This window comes from Thalassophryne amazonica, chromosome 12 (assembly GCF_902500255.1).
Source record: "Thalassophryne amazonica chromosome 12, fThaAma1.1, whole genome shotgun sequence".
NCBI classification, from domain to species: Eukaryota; Metazoa; Chordata; class Actinopteri; order Batrachoidiformes; family Batrachoididae; genus Thalassophryne; species Thalassophryne amazonica.
Window position 1 is genome coordinate 102,034,395 of NC_047114.1, and position 12,538 is coordinate 102,046,932.

Below are 12,538 nucleotides of genomic sequence, written 5' to 3' on the forward strand. Positions count from 1 at the left end.
AACGGGGTGACCCTCTGTTTGGGCCATGATACAGACACACATTACAGAACAATTCACAAAACAAATATACAGGAAATGTTGCCGGTGCACAGGACAGGAGGGTTTCAGAAATAGACATCACACCATCTCTGGATGGAGCTGCACCTCAAACAGAGAGAAAAACCAGAATCAGGCATCAGAAAGACAACAAATACAGTATAATTTGTCAGCATTAAACAACAAGAAAACCAGAAGAAATACTAAGGTGATCGCCGGCCACTAGCCCTAAACTTCACTAAAAGACCCAGAATTTAGGTAAAGTTGAGGCCGCGGCACGCTCCAGTTACTAATAAAATGAATTAAAAGAGTAAAAAAGCATAGTAACATATTGTACCAGTATGCTAGCCATATGAAAGGGAAAATAAGTGTGTCTTAAGTCTGGACTTGAAAATCTCCACAGAATCTGACTGTTTTATTGATGCAGGGAGATCATTCCACAGAACAGGGGCACGATAAGAGAAAACTCTGTGACCCACAGACTTCTTATTCACCTTAGGGACACAAAGTAGTCCTGCACCCTGAGAACATAAAGCCTGGGCCGGTACGTAAGGTTTAATTAGGTCAGCTAGGTAGGGAGGTGCCAGTCGGTGAACAGTTTTATTGGCTCGTGAAGAGACGCCAAAATGGGTGTAATGTGATCAAACTTTCTGCTTCGTGTCAAAACTCTGGCTGCAGCATTTTTAACCAGTTGGAGAGCCCTAATGCTGGACTGCGGTAAACCAGAATATAGAACATTGCAGTAGTCCAATCTAGAAGAGATGAACGCATGGATCAGGGTCTCAGCATCAGCCATAGACAGGATGGGACGAATCTTCGCTATATTTCGCAGGTGGAAGAAAGCAGTCCTAGTAATATTTCTAATGTGGAGGCCAAAGGACAACAAAGGATCAAAAATTACCCCAAGGTTCCTCACTTTGTCCGTATGATGTATGACACACAAAGCCAAGCTAAGCGCTAGCTGGTCATATTGATGCCGATGCCTTGCATCATCTTAGTGTTATCTGTCACGGTTCGGAGAACTGGGTTGGGTGTTTGACCCAAGTGCACAAGCAGTAAGGAACACAAAGGTTTAAAGAAGAGTTTATTAAAGAAGGACTGCGCAGTTGGGGAACAACGGAGGATGGACCACCAAGACTGGACGGGACTGACAGGACCACACGACAGGGACTGGAGTCAGGGAAGGGAGTCTGCGGAGCTGCTGGGACTACAGGGGAGAAATGAGAGGGAAGATGAGAATAGTGACAGTGCATTTGTGCACACATCAAGAAACAAAAATGAGTCTAAACCATATGATTTAAAGGTTCTGTTCATTCTGGCTTTCAGTTCAGAAGTAAAGTCTCAGTTCATCCCAGATTGGAGATAAAAGGTGCAGTTCATTCTGGAGTCCAGTTCAGATCAAAGTCTTTGTTCATTCAGGATTTGAGTTCTACATGACACACCCTAAAGGTGGGCTCATGTGGCAGACTGACAAAGTCAGATGACAGCTCCCAGTTCCAGGCTTAGATACATACAGTAACTGAGCAGCTCACAGTCTCTGGGGAACTGCACTCAGAGAACCACAGTTACACTAACTCAGAAACTTGGCTGCTGTGTGTGGATCACTGCAGACTGTCAACTGATTAGATCATAATTAACTGAACGGTTCAGCCAGTGGCATAATAAGATGACTGCACGCTGATCCTGAACAGCACACGAACCTGAACTACAGATTAACCATCAATATTCACTAAACTCCATGAAGGAATGGACTCAGAACAGAATATCTGCTGAGCAGCGTGGAGATGAACGTACATTGAAAATTAACAGCGTGACTGAAATGAGAAACAGAAAGGTGTGATGTAGACAAACCCGTAGGATCTACTCAACATAACGGGAATAAGGTATTAGTGCAGGAGCTCGCCCTGCAGGGAAAAACACGATTAACAAACGTCCTCCTTAGAAACTTAGAGTATCACGGCAGGAGAAACATGACATGTTACCAAGTGGGAAAATACACAGACATATACTCTCATGGACATGGGAGCCCACAGTGAGAGGGTTACAACAAGAGCACGGAATTACAGTCCGGAAAAACTGAGCAGGAAGAGTTATGAGCCCAAAGGCTCACGTCAGGAACACAACAGGTGACATTAGCTCCAAACGTGATGACGGAACGTCAAATACAGAACACAAACAGAAAACATAAGCTCGGGTTACCAGCTGGGTGCGATGGAAGAGCACAACTGGGAACCCGTAGCAACCCTGTTCCAACCCAGAGGACATGGAGGTTCTTGTGGCGGACTGCAGCAGATGTCAGCTGTTGTAGCAGTAGATTCTGGCCCCGAACCCATGACAGGTTCGGGGTTAAATCTGGGACGGTGATGATCATCAGCTGTGAATCCTCACTCAAGGGGAATGCAGATCAGCTGTGAGACACCGCTCTGTCAATTCCTTGCACTGTCTTGACAGATGGGGCGGGGCCCACGTGCAGCTTGACAGCAGATGCACCCACCCACTTCACCCAGCAGCTCCACCTCTGCTTCACCTGAAAACACAGAGAGACAAAACCAGCAGACCAGGGGCAAACCACAACAGTTATCAGAGTTTAAAAGTAGGAAGTATCTAGACATCCAACTTCTCACTGATGCAAGACAATCTTCTAAGGATTTTATGTGGATGAGATTACCAGCAGTTATCGGCATGTATAACTGAGTATCATCAGCATAGCAGTGAAAGGTAATCCCAAAACGCCGCAATATGTACCCAAGGGGTGCTATATAAAGGGAGAAAAGCAGGGGGCCTAAGACAGACCCCTGTGGAACCCCAAACAGAGGTAGTGTTACTGTACAAAACACAGTGAGAATGACTGGTCAAGTATGACGTCAGCCATGCAAGGGCACTCCTAGTAATCCCAAAATGATTTTCCAGTTTCCAGCCTATCAAGTAGAATATGATGATCCACTGTATCAAATGCAGCACTGAGATCTAACAGCAACAGAACTGTAGTGGTGTCTGAATCCATTGTAAGCAGAAGATCATTCACCACTTTAGTGAGAGCCGTCTCTGTGGAATGATATTTTCTAAAAGCAGACTGCAGTGGCTCAAAGAGATTATTCTCAGTAAGATAGTCTACGAGCTGCCGTGACACCACTTTTTCCAGAATTTTAGAGCAAAATGATAGATTTGATATCAGCCGATAGTTTTTCAATACACTAGGGTCAAGATTAGGTTTCTTAAGTAATGGTTTAATCACTGCAGATTTGAAACATTTAGGAACAGATCCAGAAGTTAAAGAAAGATTAATAATTTCCAGCACAGTCAGCCCAAGAGTGGACCACAGGTCCTTAAACAGTTTTGTTGGTATAGGATCAAATAAACAGGTTGTGCTTTTTGTAGATGTTACAAGTTCTGTCAGCATGTCTAGTGAGATACTATCAAATTCTGTAAATCTAGGTAATACCTCAGTAGTGGCGCCCACATCAATACAAAGTACCAAAGCATTGTGTTGATGCTCAGTTTCTTGTGTCATGGAAGCTTGGAAGACAAACACTTCCTGTAACAGGGGTCACAGCTCGAGTCCTGGAGGGGTTTGTTGGTTTGTCCAATCAGGACATGAGGTCTGTGTCTCTGCTCCACATGTGCCCTGGGTTGCTGGTGGAGAACGAGGACAGCTGTATGAATCTTCATAGATCTTTCGTTCACCTTGTGTCCTTATCTGCAGACAGGCTGCTTCCTGTCATTGTCCTCTCTCAGTGAAGCGTCTTCTCTCACCACTTCATGCTCATCTGCAGAAACAGGTGTAGCTGTTTGTCTGTCCTTATTGTGTCTGTGGACTTCTCTAACCGCCTTAAACAAGGATCTCCTGGATTTTCCCCTGATGGTTTTCATTGTGTCTGCAGATGGAGACGCTCCAGTTGTTCAGCAGCCGACTAGCGCCAGTGAGAAGACGTCCCTCATTGCTGAGGGACAGCGCAGACACAGAGAGACATACACATGAAGACAGCACTGTCTATCCAACATCAGCAGGGACAGTGAACACATCGCGCTGCCTTTATGACCTGTGTCCAAACAAATGTCCACAACTGATCCTGATCCCTGAGCACCATTATCAACTTCAAAACTGGGTCTGGGTCAGCTCAGGTCTTCATGAGACACCCAGAGCTCCACAGATCCTCTTTTATCCAGAACCAGATCACAGTTTCTGACCCAGATTATGTTTCACCCAAAATTATCTCAACCAGCAAATGTTGTCGTAGTGGTCCTAGTTTAATGAGAATCTTTCTAAATGAGAAGAATTAACCCGGACCTGAACCTGGATCAGACAGAACCAGAACGGAAGAAAAACAATTTGCTTCTTTTCAAGTTTCAAGAGAAAATTCCTCATGTGCACAGGACATGATGCTTCTGATGATTCCACTCGTCCTGTCCTCTGTTCGTCCACCTTCAGTCTTCCCCTGTTCTGTCTTTTATCATCACATGTCCAAACCTGCTCGTCCTCCTTTCCTGAACTTTCTTAGATGTTTCTCCTACTTTTGTTCTTCTGTTGCTCATGTACAGTAGTGTTCAGAATAATAGTAGTGCTATGTGACTAAAAAGATGAATCCAGGTTTTGAGTATATTTCTTATATTTCTTATATTATAGAAGTATATTTCAAACTGCTTTTTTATCAATCCTGTGAATCACTAAACTAGTATTTAGTTGTATAACCACAGTTTTTCATGATTTCTTCACATCTGCGAGGCATTAATTTTGTTGGTTTGGAACCAAGATTTTGCTGGTTTACTAGTGTGCTTGGGGTCATTGTCTTGTTGAAACACCCATTTCAAGGGCATGTCCTCTTCAGCATAAGGCAACATGACCTCTTCAAGTATTTTGACATATCCAAACTGATCCATGATACCTGGTATGTGATATATAGGCCCAACACCATAGTAGGAGAAACATGCCCATATCATGATGCTTGCACCACCATGCTTCACTGTCTTCACTGTGAACTGTGGCTTGAATTCAGAGTTTGGGGGTCGTCTCACAAACTGTCTGCGGCCCTTGGACCCAAAAAGAACAATTTTACTCTCATCAGTCCACAAAATATTCCTCCATTTCTCTTGAGGCCAGTTGATGTGTTCTTTGGCAAATTGTAACCTCTTCTGCACATGTCTTTTATTTAACAAAGGGACTTTGTGGGGGATTCTTGCAAATAAATTAGCTTCACACAGACGTCTTCTAACTGTCACAGCACTTACAGGTAACTCCAGACTGTCTTTGATCATCCTGGAGCTGATCAATAGGTGAGCCTTTGCCATTCTGGTTATTCTTCTATCCATTTTGATGGTTGTTTTCTGTTTTCTTCTCTGGTTTTTTGTCCATTTTAAAGCATTGGAGATCATTGTAGATGAACAGCCTATAATTTTTTGCACCTGTGTATAAGTTTTCCCCTCTCCAATCAACTTTTTAATCAAACTACGCTGTTCTTCTGAACAATGTCTTGAACGTCCCATTTTCCTCAGGCTTTCAAAGAGAAAAGCATGTTCAACAGGTGCTGGTTTCATCCTTAAATAGGGGACACCTGATTCACACCTGTTTGTTCCACAAAGTTGACGAACTCACTGACTGAATGCCACACTACTATTATTGTGAACACTACTGTACAAGCACGTGGTGTACGTCTGTCTCCACATCAACGTGCAAATGTATCAAAAGTGACGTGACCATGGAAATGCGCACTGTGTCATGCAAAAATCCTGTCCAGCATATGCACGTTTTTCCAGCTGTTGTTCCTCTGGCGACATGTGAAGGTGATGCAGGGAACTGTTAATAGTGTGAAAACATGAAGTCATCAGAGTGCTGTGCACATCAGAGACACACTGATGAACAATTAACACGCCCACATGTTTGCAGTTATATGGATGGATAGAAAAACGTGTGCACAGTGATGCGTAAAATGGCGCTAACAGTGGCTGTGTTAACGTTGTTAGAGGACCTTGCAAATGGTTCAATCCATTGTGAGCAAGTATTCACCAGGATTTACTTGCAAATGATGATAATTGACTCGTAAACCGACTGTGATTTCCAAGGCCACTGTTACTGGAGTTGTGCACACAACGAGGTACAAAAAACTGGCATTAAATACATTTTTGTGTTGCATGTTATTAATGTCCATACAATTCATGTTGTAAAAGAATATAATTAGTATGAATGTATAAATGTTGCAAAACATAATTCTGCTCTAACAATAATATCGAAAGATCTCTGAGGGCCCCTCCACCCTGCACAGTTCTACAATGGTTTAGTCCAGGCGCAGAGGCGACACACACACACACACACACACACACACACACACACACACACACACACACACACACACACACACACACACACACACACACACACACACACACACACACACACACACACATCCCAAATGGGATCTGACAGAAAGAGGAGGTGTTTAGTAGTGCTGAACAACTAATCAATTTACTCGATTATTAAAATTGTTGTCAACTAATTTAGTCATCAATTAGTTGTTAAATAACTTTGTTTCACTGCAAATGTTTCGTTTCTTCCATATAAATCAACCGTTTCTGCAGTGCAGCTTTGCTTTGAACCTTGAACCAATCGAAGCAGTGATTCGCAGATCGAAGCAGTGCTTCAGCAGTGCTGTAGTCCTCTAGCAGTGCTTCCAGCTGGTGCTTTGTTGATTCAGTGTTTTATTTTGCTTAATCTTAATTTTTCCCCACTAAAACCCCACAGAGCATATGTCTGTGAGTAACATTTACCTTTTTATGTTAATCTGACCTGTTATGGTCTTCTGAAACAGTTGATAGATGTATTTTAAAACTTAAAAACAGGACCGGTGCTAACACGTTAGCATGTCTATGGCGTTTTCAATGTTAAAGTTAGCATTAAGCTGTTTCAGCTGTCAGCACATTTTGTTTTCTGTATAATAATTCATGGCTCAGTGTTTGTTGTTGTAAAAGAGTCAAATGTATTACAAATTGTAATATTTTATTAATTTATTTGTATTTATATATCAATAATAATAATAGAAACAACAACAATAATAGTAATAATAACTAATAATGCCACAATAACATTTTAGAGAAACGGACAAAAAGAATCTGATAAAACAAAACAGAAAAGATTAAAGCAACTAACAATGAACATAAATAAATATAGAAATAAGTGTTTCCTGTGAACACCTAGTGACTCTTAAACCTCCACTTCATCCCTGTTTTATTGTTTAATGACAATTTGTTTTGGTCAAACCACATCTAAGCTGTGTTTTTACACAAGAAAAAAATAAAATGCAGTAAACTGCACATTTGTGTCTTTTTTCATGAAAATATCTTATTAAATATAACATTTTACACTTTCGTCAGGCCTTTAAAATTACTTTAGTGGACTCTTGCTGTAATATGTTGTCAGTGGTTGAGATAGTTGCTGTCGGCATCTAAACCTGATGGAAATCTCTCTGTGGTGTGTCGGTGATGTATGTATGTGCAAAATAAAACTAAACACTTCTCCAGGTATGTTTTTGACGAGAAAATAACATAACTTTGTTACAAGCTCAGACACTGATGTTGTGTGATAAAGACCTTTTAGTAATAACTCACTTAAAGAAATAATGGCAAAACTCACATGTAAGTAAAAAAAAAAGATTAATCGAAAAAATAATCGACCGATGAACTGATTAGTAAAATAATCGTTAGTTGCAGCCCTAGTGTTTAGGCTGAAATAAAATGTCTTTCTTAAAAAAAAATCAAAGTCTGGATTTCAAAAAAGAAGAGAAAAAAGGACAGGGAAAGAAAACTAAATGAGGGAAATCAGCTGCTAACCAAATTCTTTGAAAAGAGGTGAGCTTGAAAGTCAGCTGTATTGAGTTGGGGGGTCTGGGGGACATAATTGCACCATTTTCTAGAAAAATGGTGCAGTTATTTGGTCCCCCAGACCCCCCAACTCAATATTGCTCCCCCAACTTTAAAAAGGGTTCTGTGTTATGTGTCGGACGCAGCCCGGAGAACCGACCAGCGTTTGAAGGACCCAGTATAAAATAAGCAGAGCACGGTACAAAGGATAACAGAGTTTAATAAACATAACAGTGATGTGAAAAATATAAAAGTGCGCGGTCTGGCGTGGTGGATTGCGGTGCGCTCCCAGCAGCGCTAACGGTCCGGAGCCAGAACCGGTTCGGACCCAACGACCCCGCCGACACCCCCCAGGTGGCCGCGACAAACCGAGTCTGTGAAAGAAAGAATCATTATGTGAGTCCACACTCCACACACAGAGAGAACGCTCAAAGGTGTACAAACAGCAAACACTTCCTGGCTTAATTGCAAATCAGCTTCCCACCCTGCAGGCATGGAACACCCTGTTCACAAAACTCCACTGCAGTGGAAGCTGATTTAAACGACCAACATACAGCTCAATATAAAAAGGTGTGAGGGACACCACATTTACTGACTGTATAAATGTTAGTCTCAAAATCTAACGTACCTCAGGAAGTGTGCTGACGAGCGTGAGACCTCACCCCCTCCTCTTTCACAGACCGTGCATCAAACCTGGACGTTCTCTGCATCCACTGATGATGAGATGGCTCTCGAGACGACGATCTCACCCGTCTGGTCACAAGGTCGAGTCTCTGGCAAATACACACTGTGTACTCCAGTCTTAAATGCCACCATGTTCCAGTCCATGTAGATGCACCACAGCTGTGAGTCCTGACGAGCCGCAGGTGATCAGCCTCAGGTGATCAGGGTGAGGTCCTGATAAACTCAGCTACACAGCCACTCAGTCCCAAATGCAAGCCACCTGGAAGGAACAACAAAAGACAGAAACAAAAAGGCAGAAACAAAAAGACAGCCAGGCTCCCCCAGCCATACAACATTCTGACTCCCAGGTGTGATCTAAGGTATACATGATTTAGACCTAGTATGACTACGCATTAGAAATTTGGTGTTTATGTTAATAAAAAAGAACATAACAGTGGGGGGGGTGTCTTCAATATGGCTAGTACCTAGGGCCCAGAATTTGGTGCTACGCCCCTGCCCACATCTGAATGTAGGTCTTATTACCCTGAACTTTAACCTTTGCCTTAGTTTTGCTTACACTCTGACCCCGCCTTCCAGATCTTCCACCCAGGCTGCACTCTGTCTATTTCTGCACCAAGACCTCCATCAGCTCATCTGAACCATTTAAACTTATTGACTCACCTCTGAATCCTGGTCATGTTATTGGAACCTCTGTTTCCAGTTCATCTGCAGTCCTTAGTCCAAAGTTCTTCTCCATCATAGTTCCTTTTTTCTGCAGCTGCACAAACACAACATCATCTGTGAAAAGATGTACCGGGTGGACAGGACTTCAAAGGACCAAAATCAAAAAAATCCAGGACCAGTGTTCGACCCTGGCTTCATAAATACCTTAGAAATACGAGGTCTATTAGAAAAGTATCTGACCTTATTATTTTTTTCAAAAACCATATGGATTTGAATCACGTGTGATTGCGTCAGACAAGCTTGAACCCTCGTGCGCATGCGTGAGTTTTTCCACGCCTGTCGGTTGCGTCATTCGCCTGTGAGCAGGCTTTGAGTGAGGAGTGGTCCAGCCCCTCGGCGGATTTTCATTGTCAGGAAATGGCGGAATGATTTGGGCTTTTTTTTCCATCAGAATTTTTTCAGAAACTGTTACAGACTGGCAGCTGGAAACCATTAGAAAAATTTATCTGGCTTTCGGTGAAAATTTTACGGGCTTGGTAGAGAATAAGGAGTGTTACTGTCGCTTTAAGGACGGCCCCCAGCAGCTGTGGGGCGTGCCACGCTCCAAAGCCGCCATCGACAGGCTGAACGACCATTTCATTTCTAAACGGATGGCTGTCTGGATCCGTGACCATCGTGTGCCATTTCTCTGGTTATCACAAGAGCTGGACATCAACCATTTTCCGGCAGATTTCACTTTTAACAAGAGATTTTGTCATGGAAAGCCGCGCCGAGGCTTCGGGCGTCACGATGGATTAGCTACTGGAGCGAGACAAAACCACCTCCGTTTTGGTCTCACAGGATGGCTTTGAGATGGTGTTCAGACAGCTTTCGGTGGTTTTTCCATCGAGTGATTATCCGAGAAATTGTGGATGAGCCTGGACATGCCAGAACATGTCCCGTGAGGCTTCATCACGGCGTTGCATGGCGCGCGAAGCCTCCGCTCCTCTTTCCATGACAAAAACTCCTGTAACAGTGGAATGTGCCGTTCATTTCCAAACTGGACGCTGTGTTTTATCCGGGACGTCATCTGACGAGCACAGGAATTGTGTAAAGACGTGGACATCAGCACTTTTTCGGCACATTGAGACAGACGTGCGGAGGAATTCCGCGTGTCGCGGTGGTGCCGCATGGCGCAAAGCAACGCCGTGATGAAGCCTCACGGGACATGTTCTGGCATGTCCAGGCACATCCACAATTTCTCGGATAATCACTCGATGGAAAAACCACCGACAGCTGTCTGAACGCCATCTCAAAGCCGTCCTGTGAGACCAAAATGGAGGTGGTTTTGTCTCGCTCCAGTAGTGAATCCATCGTGACACGCGAAGCCTCCGCTCAGCTTTCCATGACAAAATCTCTTGTTAAGTGAAATCTGCCGGAAAATGGTTGATGTCCAGCTCTTGTGATAACCAGAGAAAGTGCACACGACGGTCCGGCTCCACAGAGCCATCCGTTTAGAAATGATCCGGTGGTTTGTGGCTCTCGATGGCGGCACGGAGCGCGGCGTGCCGAGCGTCCTTAAAGCCGTCCTTAAAGCTGCAGTAACACTCCTTATTCTCTGTGAAGCCCGTAAAATTTTCACCGAAAGCCAGATAAATTTTTCGAATGGTTTCCAGCTCCCAGTCTCTAACAGTTTCTGAATAAAAGAAAATAGACCACTCAATAAAAACCACTAACTAAAAATACAATTTCGTGTGCAAATACAGCATCCAGTCTCACAGAATATAACGGAGGAGTAAATATAGTGTAATAATGCAGTAATAAGGAGGTAGTGCAGATGTAAACAGTACACAATATAAACAGTGTAGGTTGTGCAAAGAAGTAAACAGTGTAAACATTGTTGGTAGTGCAAAAAAAGCAATAAAAGGTCTAATCAGATGTATCACAGGATTATTTTTGGCTGTGTTGGGAAGAGTTAAACAGTCTGATGGCCTGAGGGACAAAAGACTTCCTGAATCTGTCCGTGTGGCAGGACTGGGACAGCAGTCTGCCACTGAATGAGCTCCTCTGCCTGATGATGGCGCTGTGCAGAGGGTGCTCAACATTGTCCATGATGGCCAGCAGTTTACTGAGGGTCCTTCTCTCTGCCACTGATGTTAGTGTCTCCAGCTCTGTTCCCAGCACTAAACCAGCTTTCCTCACCAGCCTGTCCAGTCACCCGGCGTCCCTCCTCTTCATGCTGCTCCCCCAGCAGACCACCACAGAGAAGAGGACACTGGCTACCACAGACTGGTAGAACATTCGCAGGAGTTTATGGCAGATCCTGAAGGACCCTAACCTCCTCAGGAAGTACAGTCTGCTCTGTCCCTTCCTGTAGAGGGTGTCAGTATTGGCTGACCAGTCCAATCTATCGTCCATAAGTGTCCCCAGATATTTGTAAGACCGGACCATCTCCACATCGACCCCCTCAATGGAGACTGGCTGCAGAGTGGGCCTGGACCTTCTGAAGTCCACTACCATCTCCTTTGTTTTGGTAATGTTCAGTTGCAGGTGGTTTGATTTGCACCACTCCACAAAGTCCTGTATCAGGTCCCTGTACTCTCTTTCCTGTCCCTCTCGCACACATCCCACAATAGCAGTGTCGTCCGAAAACTTCTGCATGTGGCACGACTCCGAGTTGTAATTGAAGTCTGATGTGTACAGAGTGAACAGAACTGGAGAGAGCACAGTTCCTTGTGGTGCTCCAGTGCTGCTGATCACTGTGTCCGAGGTGCAGTTACTGAGTCTGACGTATTGTGGTCTTCCAGTTAGATAATCAGTGATCCAGGTGACCAGATGAGTGTCCACCTCCATCTCCATGAGCTTGTCTCTCAGTAGCAAGGGCTGGATGGTGTTGAAGGCACTGGAGAAGTCAAAAAACATGACCCTCACAGCGCTGTTACCCCTGTCCAAATGAGAGTGGGCTCTGTGAAGTGAGTCCTCAGCATGTCTAACCTGAGGTCTGAGGACGCTCAGCAGCAGTCGCTCCATGGTCTTCATCATGTGGGATGTCAAAGCGACCGGCCTGTAGTCATTCAGCTCCTTCGGGTGTGCCTTCTTACGAACTGGAATGACACAGGATGTCTTCCACGTGACTGGGGCCTTTCCAAGATGCAGGCTCAGACTGAAAACATGCTGGAGGGGCTCCCCCAGTTGGTTGGCGCAGGCCTTAAGCATTCTGGGACACACTTTACCCGGGCCTGCTGCCTTCCTGGTGTGGAGTCTGCTCCACAAAAGCATCCAGCCACTAAGTTATCTACAAATTATTTTAATTTTCTGTCAAACTATT

The 12,538-nt window shown here is 44.1% G+C and overlaps 1 protein-coding gene across 1 annotated transcript in view; it reads left to right on the forward strand.

Moving 5' to 3' along the window:
* LOC117521753 (dnaJ homolog subfamily C member 5-like) overlaps nt 1-4,314 on the forward strand; it is a 17,373-nt gene extending 13,059 nt beyond the window's left edge. The window contains 1 exon segment of the mRNA XM_034183097.1: nt 3,918-4,314. Within this exon segment, the coding sequence (XP_034038988.1) occupies nt 3,918-4,015 (98 nt within the window). The 3' untranslated portion in view covers nt 4,016-4,314.
* Nucleotides 4,315-12,538: the final 8,224 nt, after the last annotated feature.